Source organism: Danio rerio, chromosome 9 (assembly GCF_049306965.1).
Source record: "Danio rerio strain Tuebingen ecotype United States chromosome 9, GRCz12tu, whole genome shotgun sequence".
NCBI lineage: Eukaryota > Metazoa > Chordata > Actinopteri > Cypriniformes > Danionidae > Danio > Danio rerio.
In genome coordinates this window covers 38170001-38185402 of record NC_133184.1, presented here as the reverse complement: position 1 = coordinate 38185402, position 15402 = coordinate 38170001, and the positions used below count along the sequence as shown (strand labels likewise).

The 15402-nt window shown below is 33.2% G+C and overlaps 1 protein-coding gene across 4 annotated transcripts in view; it reads right to left on the bottom strand.

Annotated features, from left to right (window-relative positions):
* lrp1bb (low density lipoprotein receptor-related protein 1Bb) overlaps positions 1–15402 on the bottom strand; it is a 667407-nt gene that overhangs the window by 219076 nt on the left and 432929 nt on the right. For all 4 annotated transcript variants that reach the window (XM_073912904.1, XM_073912906.1, XM_073912905.1 and 1 more), the window contains 3 exons: positions 10568–10813; positions 6080–6277; positions 599–803 (listed from right to left, as the gene is read on the bottom strand). In XM_073912904.1, coding sequence (XP_073769005.1) covers positions 599–803; positions 6080–6277; positions 10568–10813 — 649 coding nt within the window. The remainder of the gene's footprint in view (positions 1–598; positions 804–6079; positions 6278–10567; positions 10814–15402) is intronic.

Below are 15402 nucleotides of genomic sequence, written 5' to 3'. Positions count from 1 at the left end.
AGAGGAATAGGCAAAGACAGGTGTGCCAAGATTGTGACATCACATTCAAAAAGACTTGAAGCTGTAATTGCTGCCAAAGGTGCATCAACAACGTATTGAGCAATGGCTGTGAATACTTCTGGACATGTAATTTTTCAGCTTTTTAATTTTTTTATAATTTTTGCAGCAATTTAAAAAAAAATATTTTCCACATTGTCATTATGGGGTATTGTGTGCAGAATTTTGAGGAAATAAATTAATTGAATCCATTTTGGAATAAGTTTTTGAAAAAAGTGAAGCGCTATGAACACTTTCCGGATGCACTGTGGATTGGTTAATTTTAGAAGGAAGCAACAAAACTTAAAGATATGAATGCTTATATCTTCTAAATGCAGATTTGTGTCACAGTTTTGATTATAGATTGCCTTAAAACTAACATATTGATACTAAACACCTAGAAAACCTTTCATTTTGATATCGCTGGCACTAAATAAATAAATAAAAATGGAATTGAGAAATAAAAGAGATTTCAAAGAGCTCTAGACAGATTAAAATGAAAATCAGAGTAGGAGGAAAGGAAATGAAGCTGTGGTGAATTGTGTATGAGACTAATACGCACCCCTGTCCCGGGTCTACAGCCAGCGCTCGCGGGTGCTCCATGCCACCGGCAATCAAAGTGGTTCTCATTTCCCCATTCAGCTTGGCCACCTCAATTTGATCCAAGTTGCTGTCTATCCAGTAGAGGTTTCCTGCAATCCAATCCACTGCGAGTCCCTCCGGGGTGGCCAAACCATGCTGAATCACGACCTCGACCCCGGTCACACCTACAAAACAAACCACTCGCGCTGGTTCATGGGCTGGTCAGGGTTTCAGATTCAGCAAAGCAAAGCATTCTACTCGTTTTGAACTTTCTTTTGAAGTGTTGAGCTCTTCAAAATGCTGCCGCTCGCTGGAAAGGCCAGTGTGGGCCAGAATACATTTCTATGCTGATTTATGCTGCTCCTGCTCATGTTGTTCACCAGCAAATGATGCAGCACAAAGATGCCCAAAGGAGGTTTAATAGCAAAAGGGAATGTTTACTGAAAAACTAAACCCAATTGAACTAAACAAACTAAAATCATTTTTTAATGGTTTTGTTTTTAATTGAACTTAAAGCTGAAATAAAATAATAAGAGCATGTTGCAAATTGTTGACTTTTTAAAACCTAAAATAAACTAAAACAATAAATTGCATCACCTAATTAAAACTAAGCATGGCTATTTTAAAAGTAATAATAAAAATGACTGCAAATGCAAAGAAAAATTAGTACGATGTCAAGGATATATCAGACTCCCAGTTTTTTTTTTCTTACTATTTTGCAATCAATGCAGCCAACACAAAATCAACAAAAAGTAAAAAATAAAAAATGTTTACGATCTAACAAAATTCTTAATTTAAACGCAAAATAATCACATAAAAAAATCCAATTCCAAACCAAATAGGCAAATTATATTCATTTCAGTTTGCAATTAATTGTTTTACAATGATGTATTTGAGTGTCTTTTGAAAAATGACGTCTCACCTGCGCCCTCTCAATCCTAACTTTAGGGTCGCAAAAGAAAGTGGGTGCAGACATCTAACAAACAGAGCAATGGAACAGACAAAAAAGCAAACAGCTAAGAATAATGGAGATTAGTTCAAGGATGACGACCGCTGGACGTGACCAAATTGAAGAAAATTATTTTATGTATAGCTGGTAGCCTAATATGATGTACATCAAATCGTTAAATGATTTTGTTTAACTCTTTCCCTTCCAATACCAAAAGAAAAAGCTTCCTGGCCATTGATGAAAGAAAATGCTTCTCTGCCATAGGTTGGTTTTACGGCAGTCTGTGTTTTAGGTGTATTACAATAGGGAAAGCCCTTGCGCATGTCCTGAGTGAGGTACCAGATGTCAGAAGCTACGGGGAGTGAAATCTGAGAAAGCGAAAGTAAGATTGTGTATACAAATTAGAGTTATACAACCTTCCTTTGAATTAATCCCTACCATTTTAGGTCTGTTATAAATCTTGTCTTGACAAGGGAACAAAATATAGAAGCTTTATTTTTTTATGATTTGTCATTGTGTCAGATTGCACACCTAACATGATTGCACACCCAATATGGTAAATAAGATCTGATTTACAAGCCTATGTTCTATATATTTTTAACCTTAAAATTGTCACAAAATTGTCTGCAAATTTTATCACAAAAAATAGTGAAAAACTAGGGGGGCTGATATATACACTTCAAACTTGTACTGTGTAATGTACTAAATCATACTCGAAAAAGAACATAATGTACTTTGCTTACTACACCCCAACCATATTGTGAAAGACCTATTGTGTGTCAAAAGACTAAGTATATATATATTATGGTATATATATATATATATATATATATATATATATATATATATATATATATATATATATATATATATATAATGTGTTTTAAATTATGAGGACATGTCATGTGTCCTCATAATTCAAAACACTAAACACAACCTTAAAAATGCAATACCTATAGGACTTACCCATATCACTAAGCAAATGTGTGTCCTGTCCTCGTAAAACCATATCAATTTGAACACACACAGACAGGCACACATAAACCTATTTGGTGGTTTTATTTGACCATAAAAAACAATTGTACTGGTATGAACATACATATTAGGTTCTTACTGTAATAACTATGCAATAATTGGGTAACAATTGGGAAAACCCAGAATATACCACAAAGACCTTAAATAAAATCTCATGTAGTTATATTTTTCTTACCAAGTATCACATTACTTTCTAATGTACTGTAATTATGCCATAATTAAATAAACAGCAAAATAAAGTGCCACCAAAATAGGTTCATTTCTGTGTGAACTATCCCTTTAAGAAACCCATTATGGAGCAGCATGCACCAACATCCAAAGCAGGTGATCAGCATCCAGAGCAACACATTTGCAGGTCTTTTCAACTCAATGTCTGGAAAATAAAGTAACTCCTGAGAAGAAAACACAGGCATTAAAGGCAAGCAAGTTTTCCCCCAGCAGTAAACAGCTATCTATAATCCAGCTGTTTGCAATTACTCTCAGCAGTGGAGGGGCTTTATGAAATGCTAACAAAAGGAGAGAGCAATAGCTGCATTGGGGGCCTGCTCCTCCGAGAGAAAGACTCAGATGTGTGTTTAATGCAGCTTCAAAATAGCCTTCAAAACAATACAAGGCTATTCAGCGGCTCCTTCTGAGATTTCCGGCTTCGTTCGAAGAGGCATTGGACGCTCAGCGCATACTGTATTGCGTTACTCTTCAGGAGACGTGACCTACGTGCTAGGAATAGATATCTAATAGGAACAAATATCTATCCTGAACGGTACATTACATTTCCAATGATGATCGGTTTGTTAGGACAATATTTGGCTGAGATATCTAACTATTTGCTCATCTGTAATTGAACAAAGAGTTTTAACAGGAAATTTACTAAATATCTTCATGGAACATTACCTTTGGTTAATATTATAATGATTTCTGCAATCAAAAATATATATTTCTGACCCATACAATGTGTTTTTAGCTGTTGCCAAAATTATACTTGCAACTATGGTCCAGGGTCACAAATAATAAGCCAATTTAAAACATAAATTCAAATTATTAATCATGGAAATAAATATGCCACATATTAAAATATTGTGGTCTCCATCACCCTACTTTATTAACCCCACAAACTGGATTGTTTCAGTGCAAAGACTTTTAAAAAGTGTAGCTTGTAATTATTATGTGGATAATAATGCCAACCTTTCAAGACCATTTTCTACAAAGCAGCTTTCCAAACAATACAACTCAGTTTCTAAGGACTTCAAAATAGCCTTCAAAACAATACATGGCTATTCAGAAGCTCCTTCTGAGATTTCCAGCTACATTTGAAGAGACATTAGATGCTCAGCACATATTGTACTACATTACTATTCAGTTGATGTGACCTGCGTGCTAGGAACAGATATCTAATGGAAGCGAATATCTATTAGAAATGGGATATTAAATTTCCACTGAAGTTTTTTTTAGCAGGGTAGGACAATGCATATTTGTATAATGCTTTGATAATGGGTAATTGGAGGGTTTAAAACTATCAAAACATGAAATAAAATCCAAATTAAGTTCAATCGAAAATTGTGTTTGATAGGAAATTTACAAACTATATTTATGGAACATTATCTTTGCTTAATATATAAACAATTTTTAGAACAAAAGAACATTCAGTAACACTTTAGTTTAGGTCACAATTCAGGCTATTACCTACTGGCTTTTTACCTTCCAATTATTAAGATATTAACTGTCCATTAGTAGTTATAAAATATGATCTTATTTTGCATCCCTAATCCTACCCAACACCTAAACTCAACTTATACTTTACTAACTATTCATAAACAGCTAATTAATAGTTTATTAAGCTAGTGGTGTAAGTTAATAGTTTGTTATTACAGTGAATTATGATCTAAACTTTCGTATTTCCAAAAATTCAGTAAGATTGAAAGCCATTTGGATGCTTAGGTCATACTGTAATGTCCTACCACACTGTAAAAATTGCTGGGTTCCACACGACTCCATGTAGTCCAAACACTTGACTTCATTTAACTTATTTTTTTTTTTTCAAATTTAAGTGGATTGAACATAGAACAAACAAGTTGTCCCCCCCAAAAATGTAAGAATTATGTTATTTCAATTCATTTTAAATAAGCAGTTTGATCAATGAAGCAAAAGTTATTTTCTTTAATAATTAAAATATTAATTGTTCATTAGTAGTTATAAAGTATTATTTTATTCTGCATTCCTAATCCTACCCAAAACCTAAACCCAACTTCAAACTTACTAACTATTAATAATCAGGCATTTAGTAGTTTATAAAGCAAGTTATAGTAGTGTTAGTTAATGGTTTGTTGATATCGTCAATTACCACTTAAATTAAAGTGTTTCCAAAAATTTAATAATTTTAAGAGCCATTGGATGCTTATCACACACTGTAATGTGCTACACTGTGAAAAGTGATTAGTTACTTAAAGCGAGTAAACCAAATGCCTTGTAGCAATAAGTTGACTTTACCAAAATAATGTAAATCCATTGTAACTTGGAACTGTTAAGTTGACTTAATTTTTAATAATTATGCAAATTGTACTCACTTTTTCAAAATAAAAGTAAACTAATCACTTTTTTCCAATACACCTTTATTATATTTGTTTTTTAGACGTAAGACTTAATGACTCACCAAATATGTAATATTGTGATAATTACAGTAAGTATAATAAAACAGACATGCAAAAATAGTCTGACACTATAAAAAGGGATGTTAATTTTAAAAAACGTAAGTACAATTATCATAATTATATAAATTAAGTCGATGTAACCTGCAATCTGGGCGCTCAAAACTATGAAAATATGAATAAAATGGCCTTTAAAATTGTCCAATTTAGGTTCTTTACAATGCATGGGATTAATCAAAAACGTTTGTGATAGAAAATTTACAAAATATCTTCATGGAACATTATCTTTACTTAATATTGTAATGATTTTTGGAATAAAAGAAAAATTAAAGAATTTTAAGAGGCATAGGACACTTACTATTACTATTAATGTGACCTGCATGCTAGGAATAGACATCTAATGAAAATGAATATCTATCAGGAACATGATATTACATTTCCATTAATGGATGGCTTATTAGGATAGGACAATTTTTGGCTGAGCTGTCTATATGTTTATTCGATATTCTGTAATCTGAATGTTCAAAACAAAATATGAATAAAATCACATTTAAAGTTATCCAAATAAAGTTAGCAATGAATGTAATTAATCCAAAATAAAGTTTTTATAGAACATTTCCAAAATACCTTCATGAAACATTATATTTGCTTAATATTTGAATGATTTTATTAGAATAAAAGAAAATTCAATCATTTTAAAAAGCATAGGATGCTGTACTGCTTTCCTATTTAGCGGATGTGACCTGCGTGGAAGGAATAGATATCTAACCCAACTAAAGCTTAGGTTAAACAAAAGGCTGAGCGGGAACGGGACATTAAATAGTGTGTTTATTACCTCCGGTCTCTGAGAGCTTTCCCCGATAGATCTTATCCTCCACCACATCGGTCCAGTAGAGCAGACTGTGGCTGAAGTGGAAGTCAAGAGCAATGGTGTTGCGCAGGCCGGGCACAAGCAGGCTGTAGTCGTGTTTATGAAGATCAATTCGTCTAATCTCATGCCGGATGGAGAAGATCACAAAAGCCTCAAAGGGATCTTGGAGAAGAAACAGAACAGTTATTAACACCACACACCTGTGCATTATGGGGTTACGGGGGCGATGTCTATGCACAAACACTAATTAGTCTGATGGCCGTCTACTAATTTAGTTTGTAGGCCAACCTTAAGATAATCCTGTTTTTTACAGACACAGTTGAGTAATTTGCAGGAGTGATGACCGTGTTCAATAAGTTGAAAAATAAAGAAAGAGACAGGCGCATTTACAAAAATAATATGCAGTGTGTATTGAAGCGAACTGATTTGTTTAATGAGGAGTTTAAACATATGCTTGTCACAGGGAACTCGTCGGTGCTGACATTTTCTAAACCAAATAAGCATACGAGAAGCTTGTTTTAATCTTAAAAGATAGGTCGCTGAAAACTCAATCAATGCTGTAATCATTTAATAACCCTTTACTTATTACAAACCTGTTTGGGTTTCTTTTTTTTCTATCTTAAAATAATTTCTTTTGAAAAATTATGAAAACCACAGTGTTTGTTTTCAATACTATGAAAGTCGATGGTTACATTCTTTAAAATATCTTCTTTTTAGTTCAACAGAAATAATAACAATTTTTGGAATCACTTAAATAGTGGATATTGGTAAATATTAATTGACCTTCTGGGCGAACAATTCCTTTAAATATAATTATTTACCATGCAAAAATAAATATGCCACATATTAAAATACTGTGATCTGCATCTGCCTATATTAATAACACCACAATCTGAACTATTTTAATATAAAAACTCTTAAAAAGAGTTGCTTGTACTAAGTAAATAACAGTAGTAAAGCCCTAAAGACCCTAAAGCCTCTTCACCATTGTGTATTACTCTGCCCACATAGTGAGAGCCGATCTCACAGAACTCCCTACAGTTTGACAAATATTGCAGCTGTTGGACAACATAATGAACTTTTAAGTTTTTTTTAGGCAAGAATGTAGTTGTTTAGATTGCATCTGTGCAGTTTATTTACAAAAATAATGCCTATTTTAAATAATTATAATTTCAGAGATACAGCATGTCGGCATCCATCAGCTGAGACGGTTCACGTTCCGCTACAAGATGGCGGCAGTGACTGCATGATAAGCCCTTTAGAGGAAAAAAATTTCAAACTACAGCTAATAAAATCACCATTATACTGATAAGTGACTTTCTAGGTTGATTTCTCTCTTTTGTATGCTGTATTTATACTATATATAGTAATTTGGTAGTGTTTGCTTTGCGTTGGCTTTTTGTTATTTTTTGTGATATCCTGAATGCAACAGAGAAATACTGGGAAATGTCCCTAGACTCATGGCGTGTCATGCCGTTTAGCCTTATAATCTTAAAATGTCAGCAAAATCACCTGTTTTGTCATCACTTTAGACATTACGCTAGAGAATCATTCAAATACTAGCTCTAAAGTGATGGTGGTGAAGTAACAGCAGTTTCTGCTGTTCCGACGGTAAGCTGCTAATGTGAATGAATGGCAGAAGAAAGCATTTCCTCATACAAAAATGATTTTTAGTCTCTGTGTTTAATTTCCTCTTTTATATACATGTTTATGCCGTTGAACTGTTGTATGAACGTAATATCACACGAGTAGCAGTATGATATGGCTGTATGTCGCCTCTGGTGGGACACTAAGCACCAGCGCCTATACATTACCATATCACACTGCTACTTGTGTGATACTGCTCATTTATCACTTATATAATAATCTCTGACATATATATATATATATATATATATATATATATATATATATATATATATATATATATATATATATATATATATATATATATATATATATATATTGATGTCCAAAGCATAACTTTATTTTTAAATCTCTTTGGCAACATACACACTGAAAAATGTCAGAGATTATTAAGTATGAACAATCTTTGAACATTAACTACATAAGCATAGTAGTATATGAGTATAGTTCAAATAACAGCTATAGGGCGACACGGTGGCTCAGTGGTTAGCACTGTCGCCTCACAGCAAGAACGTTGCTGGTTCGAGTCCCAGCTAGGTCAGTTGGCATTTCTGTGTGGAGTTTGCATGTTCTCGCCGTGTTGGCGTGGGTTTCCTCCGGGTGCTCTGGTTTCCTCCACAGTCCAAAAACATATGCTGTATAAGTTGGCAGTTCATTCTGCTGTGGCGACCCCTGATGAATAATGGGACTAAGCCGAAGAAAAATGAACAAAAGAATAAAAGCTAAATACAAATATTTAGACAAATATAAATATACAATTAATTTGAAGCAAAGTTATAAAACAAAAAAAAAAACAATAAAATAAAGAAAAATAAAGAAAAAATAAATAATGTTTAAATAATACATGCTATAACTATGCAATAAAAATATAATTCATAATTAGAAAAACCTTTGAATTAAATTAATTAAATTAATTAAATTAAAAACATTATAATGAAGCAATTCAATTACAAAAACAAATATGTCAATATAGCTGAAATACAAACTAAATACAAATATACAAATATAAATGCGAACTAAAACTAAAAAAGTTCAAATAAATGTAAATGTTAATATAATAAAAAGTTTCAGTTCAGTCACATCTAAACCACTCCACTACCAATGAAATAAAACATCATTTGCATGGTTGCATGGCCACTGGTGACACCTGCTGAGAGCTATAAATGTGGCCGTCTACTACAACAAGGACTTCCTCTCAAAGCTATATATGTCACTAAATCCATAAAACACCACACAGATGCTTGTTGTCATATTCTGACTAATGACCCAAATTCAGATTCCCTGAGACAGTTTGCCATTTGGCAGGCGTGCAGCTGTAAAGACATTAGCTTCTCAATGGGACGCTCCTGCCTGCGTGTCCCGCTGTCATTGTATTACTGTTGCTCTTATTGCTGTGCATCATGGACAGATCCACTGTGAATGGACATGAATGCATAGAGAATGAGAATTATAAAGCAGCCTATATGAATACTGCTACATTGTGTGCAATTCAAGTTTTAGTTTTTCCACTTCCTTTGTACATGTATGTATGTATGTATGTATGTATGTATGTATGTATGTATGTATGTATGTATGTATGTATGTATGTATGTATGTATATGTATTCATTAATTCATCTATTCATTCATTCATTCATCCATCCATCCATCCATCCATCCATCCATCCATCCATCCATCCATCCATCCATCCATCCATCCATCCATCCATCCATCCATCCATCCGTGTATTTATTTATTTATTTATTTATATTTATTTGTATTTATTTAATCAATCACTCATTCATTTATGTATTCCTTCATTCTTTAATCCATGTATTTATTCATCCATTTATTCATTCATTCATTCAATCAATCACATACCTCATAAATTGTTCATGTATCCTGATTTTTCAAAACTTATAACATTTCACAGAGTAAAAATCAATAACAACAACAATAATAATAATAAGCATATATTTGTTGTTTTTTTTTTTTTAAATCTAAGTAAAAATAATAAATAAGTAATAAACATTTTTTGTATATTTTTGTGTATATATTGCAAGTAAAGCAAACAAATTAACAAACACATAAACACACATATATATATATATATATATATATATATATATATATATATATATATATATATATATATATATATATATAAATACTATAGGTAGGCATAGATAATTTTTTTTTAATCTAGATTAATCTCACTGTAATTTTTGATTACCTTAATCGGACTATAGTCATAACTGAACTAAACAGAAATGGAATTAAGACATGTGGAGTATGCATATATTAGTGGCAATCTGATGTTAACACCGCAATCAAACTATTACCATCATTTGGGACTTTTCGCCATAATTTCCGACAAGATCCACACACGCGGCTGTCAGTAAAGGACTGCGCGCACACACACACACACGCGCACGCGCACGCACGCACGCACGCACACAAACGGCAAAATGCAGAAGACGTGCGTTATTAAAATTCATAACACCCTCACAAATCCTTACTCCTTTGCGTTTAATACCCCAGTTTGTCTCGGGGGCATGAATGAAATGTTCATGAGTGAATGTGAAACTGTCCAACTGCAGTAAAAGCCACCCAAAATTACAGGAATCATAGTATAATAATAGTTATTATTACTATAATAATATTAATAATAATAATAATAATAATAATAATAATAATAATAATAATTATTATTATTATTATTATTATTATTATTATTAATATTATTAATATTATTAATAGTAGTAGTAGTAGTAGTAGTGGTGGTAGTAGTGGTTGTAATAGTGGTAGTGGTAGTCATTTCAATACCTGTGCTGTGGCAGCTCTCTCCATCTGCATCCAGCCTCCAGCCAGGATAACAGGAGCATTTGACAGTAGTTTTATGCTGTTCGCATATTTGACTGCACTTGAGGTGAGCGGAGCAATAGTCCACCGCTTCACATGTTCGGTTGTCAGAGCCAAGATGGAGTCCAGCGGGACATGAACACACCACCCCTTTGCTGGGGATCACTGAACACTGGTGACTGCAGCCTCCATTACCCTGTAAACACCTCTCTGAAACAGACAAAAACACATGCAAACACACAGCTTGAAGAGATGCTGATATGAAGCCTTGTTTTCACGGATGTGAGATTCAAGGTGTGAATTGAACAGGAAAATCACAGATGAGGGGAACCACAGTTTAAATTGAACATTTGCACAGAATTAGACTTCTATAATAACCTCAGTGATGCCATAGAAAATAGAAAAATTGTGGGTTCCACAAATAAGATTTCAATGAAGAGTTCTTAAAGGAACATATAAAGAACATTTATTAATCTGAAGAATCGTTTTCTTAATAAAGACGTTTGTGTAAAATGAAAAGTTTTAATGGATTACAATAGTTCTTCATGGAACATAAGATACCAGTAAACAAATTTTAATATTAAAGAGTATATAGTATCATATATCCAGTATGCGATTTGAATTACTTTCTAAAAATTAATTTAGTCTTTGCCATGATGACAGTGCAAAATGTATTTATTAATAAATTTATTTATTTATTAGTACTTTTGCAACATACTAGTATTCCATTTCAATTGCCATTTAAAGGCTCAACTCAAAAAGGTTAATTATGTTAACCAGGCATCTTATGACCCTATAAACATTTATTTATTTATTTATTTATTTATTTATTTATTTATTTATTTATTTATTTATTTATTTATTTATTTATTTATGTATTTATTTAATATTTATTTGTTCATTTATTTATTTGTTTGTTTGTTTGTTTGTGTAATCCTTTTTTCTAACAAAACTAGAATATATTAAAAATACAGCGAAAAAGTACTTTCTAAGTTACACATCACTTGGGAAATACATACTTGTAAATTCATATACATACACTTGGGAATACATAAATAAATATTCAAGTTAAATATTATTTTATAATGGCACTTCAAAATCTCAGCAGTAGTAGACACTGGTTAAACTTTTGATTAAATAATAGAAAATCAGATATACAACTAGGCTTACATAATTTATTGTAGGAAAATGTGAGATTTAAGACATAGCATAACTAAAATAAATTAAATTTCGAAAATATAGTGAATAAAATGTTCTTGCTCTGTTAAACATCCCTTGGAAATCCATATACACTTGTATATGCATATACATACACTTGTAGTTGGATAGATAGATAGATAGATAGATAGATAGATAGATAGATAGATAGATAGATAGATAGATAGATAGATAGATAGATAGATAGATAGATAGATAGATAGATAGATGATAGATAGATAGATAGATAGATAGATAGATAGATAGATAGATAGATAGATAGATAGATAGATAGATAGATAGATAGATAGATAGATAGATAGATAGATAGATAAATGAATAACAAACAAACAAACAAACAAACATATATTAAATAAATAAATAAATAAACAAATAAACAAATAAATAAATAAATAAATAAATAAATAAATAAATAAATAAATAAATAAATAAATAAACAAATAAAGCAGTTGTAGTAGCTGCTTAACCTTTTTAAATAATAGAAATTCAAATATACTACTAGGCTCGCATAATTTATAGTAGGAAATGTGAGATTTCAGACAGCGTCACAAAGAAATTAGACTGTGAAAATAAAATAAATAAAATGTACACACTCTGTTAAACATTCATTCATTCATTTTCTTGTCGGCATAGTCCCTTTATTAATCCGGGGTCGCCACAGCGGAATGAACCGCCAACTTATCCAGCAAGTTTTTTACGCAGCGGATGCCCTTCCAGCTGCAACCCTCTGTTAAACATCACTTGGGAAATACATATTGTAAATGCATATACATAAACTTGGAAATAAATATTTAGATAGATAGATAAATAAACAGGTAACACTTTAGAATAATGGTCCATTAGTTAATGTACTTATTATCATTACCTAAATTTGGATAATATTGTGAAGCATTTATTAATCATAGTTCAACATTAACTAATGCATTATTATTAGCCAAAGTTGTGTTTGTTAACATTGCTTATTGCACAGTGAAGTAACATGAACTAGTGTTATTTAACTTAAATAACATTAACCAATGTTAACAAAGTTGAATAAATACTGTAATAAAATAAAATAAAATAAATAGTGTTACAAACAAACAAACAAACAAACAAATAAATAAATAAATAAATAAACAAATAAATAAATAAATAAATAAATAAATAAATAAAGGTAAATAGTTAAGTTTATAATGACACTTCAAAATCAAAGCAGTAGTAGTAGCTGCTTAGCATGTTTTATTTATTTATTTTTTTAATACAGATATACATCTAAACTCATATAATGTGGTAAGTAAATGTAAAATTCTAGACGCAGCACCACAGATTGAAGATTTGAACAAAACCAGAAGCTCATCCTCTCTTCATTGTGCCATTACTCCATTTTACTGACCTACGGTTATAAACATCTCCAGCCCGGTGTACAAACCTGAAAAAGTTGCATAAGAAATGACTTTATCCATAAAGCAGCTTCAGTAAGAACCCGGAGCTCTGAATTACGACCGACTCCAGACTCCATGTAGGCCAAACAAACTCATTCAAAGTGCAAAAAAGCTTTCTCTTCGGTTAAAAAGAAATGAGGCTCTCCAATACAACCCACTCTTTTCAGAGCTGGTAGATAAAGTCTGGTACTTTTAGTCTCTCATCTCTAATGGATAAGCCCTTTTTTATTTTTTTCTTCTTCCGTTGAAACACCTGGTCCTTTTTTTAGGGCGAGAAAGACAAAAGGGAGGGGAAAAAAAACACTGGTTGTTGAAAATGACACTTTCCAAGGTCTCTTTGCCTCTCCTGATTATGATGATCCCCCTCAGCGACCGCAACAGAGAATTGAATTTTCTTCACAGGGGGCCCTGAAGTCTATATAGAGGTGAAGAATAGCTGCTTCCCAAAGGTTACAAATGGCATTGAGTCCCGCTGCGCTGGTCTGAGTCAGTCAGAGCCCTCAAGGTCCATTGGCACTATCTAATTGGCAATGAGAGCAGGTCTAGTCAGATAATACACCTCATCCACTGAACATGAGCGCGTGGGGTCCCATGGGCGATTGCTGGGAATGCACTGAAAGTCACTGAAATGTTTGTCTAGTGGCATTCGGAGGGAATTATACATGGCTGACTCTCAGGAGAATCTTTCTCCTGTGAGGCCTTCACAGGCAAACAGATCCCCATGTTTGTTTCTCATTCAGACGGGCTTCATGTTTTCCCTCCTCACAGAGCAAGTGCTACTTTTCCCATTACGTTCACTGAAGGACGCAACTCAAAGAGATTCAAGTAGCCTCTGAGGGACGAGCCATGTGGGCATTATCAAAATCTTTTCACCCCTGGTGCAGTAACTACAATACGTATTGATTCACTCAAGTGAATCTGAATCTTCTACAGTTTTTTTTTCTTTTTCTTTTATTATTTTCATTGGCTATTTTTTTTTTTCTTGGCTCTGCAAGTATTGATTGAAGTATACTTCGCATGACTAATTCTCACTCAATCCATCCGCCATTTCTTGCAGACCTTTCGGTCACGATGTGTACAGTGAATAAGAGTGTGAACACAAGCATTATGAAGCCGGTGATAAATAAGCACTGTGACAGTTGTATTGATTTAAAGGCAGAATGAATTCCAAAATCAAAGTTTCTGGGGCTTTTTAGAATATAACTCAAAATTACAATAACATAATAACAGTAAAATACCATTAAAAAAATTACTGCTTTACAATACTTTAAAATAAAAGGAGAATGTTAACTGTAGTAAATACATTTTATTAGGTACACTTTACTACAGTGGTATTGGGTTGGACCCCCTTTTGCCTTCAGATATGCCTTAATCCTTCATGGCATAGACTCAACAAGGTACTGGAAATATATCTCAGAGATTTTGGTCCATATTGACATGACAGCACCACACAGTTGCTGCAGATTTCTCGGCTGTACATCCATGATATGAATCTCCCATTCCACTACATCCCAAAGGTGCTCTACCTGATTGAGTTCTGGTGACTGTGGAGGCCAATTGAGTACAGTGAACTCATTGTCATGTTCAAGAAACCAGTCTGAGATGATTCACGCTTTATGACATGGCGCATTACACTCTGCTCATAAAGGGATAGAGATGGTCATGAACAGTACTCAGGTAGGCTGTGGCGTTGACACGATGCTCAGTTGGTACAAAGGGGCCCAAAGTGTGCCAAGAAAATATCCCCCACACCATTACACCACCAGACTAAACAGTTGATCCATGCTTTCATGTTTTGGACACCAAATTCTGACCCTACCATCCGAATGCAGCAGCAGAAATCAAGACTCATCAGGCAACATTTTTCCAATCTTCTATTGTCCAATTTTGGTGAGCCTGTGTGAACTGTAGCCTCAGTTTCCTGTTCTTAGCTGACAGGAGTGGCACACGGTGTGGTCTTCTACTGCCGGAGCCCATCTGTTTTAAGGTTGGAAATGTTGTGCATTCAGAGATGCTTTTTTGCATATCTTGGTTGTAAACAAGTGGTTATTTGAGTAACTGTCCCCTTTCTAACAGCTTGAACCTCTGGCCATTCTCCTCTGACTTCTGGCATCAACAAGGCGTTTGAGCCCACCAAACTGCCGCTCACTGGACATTTTC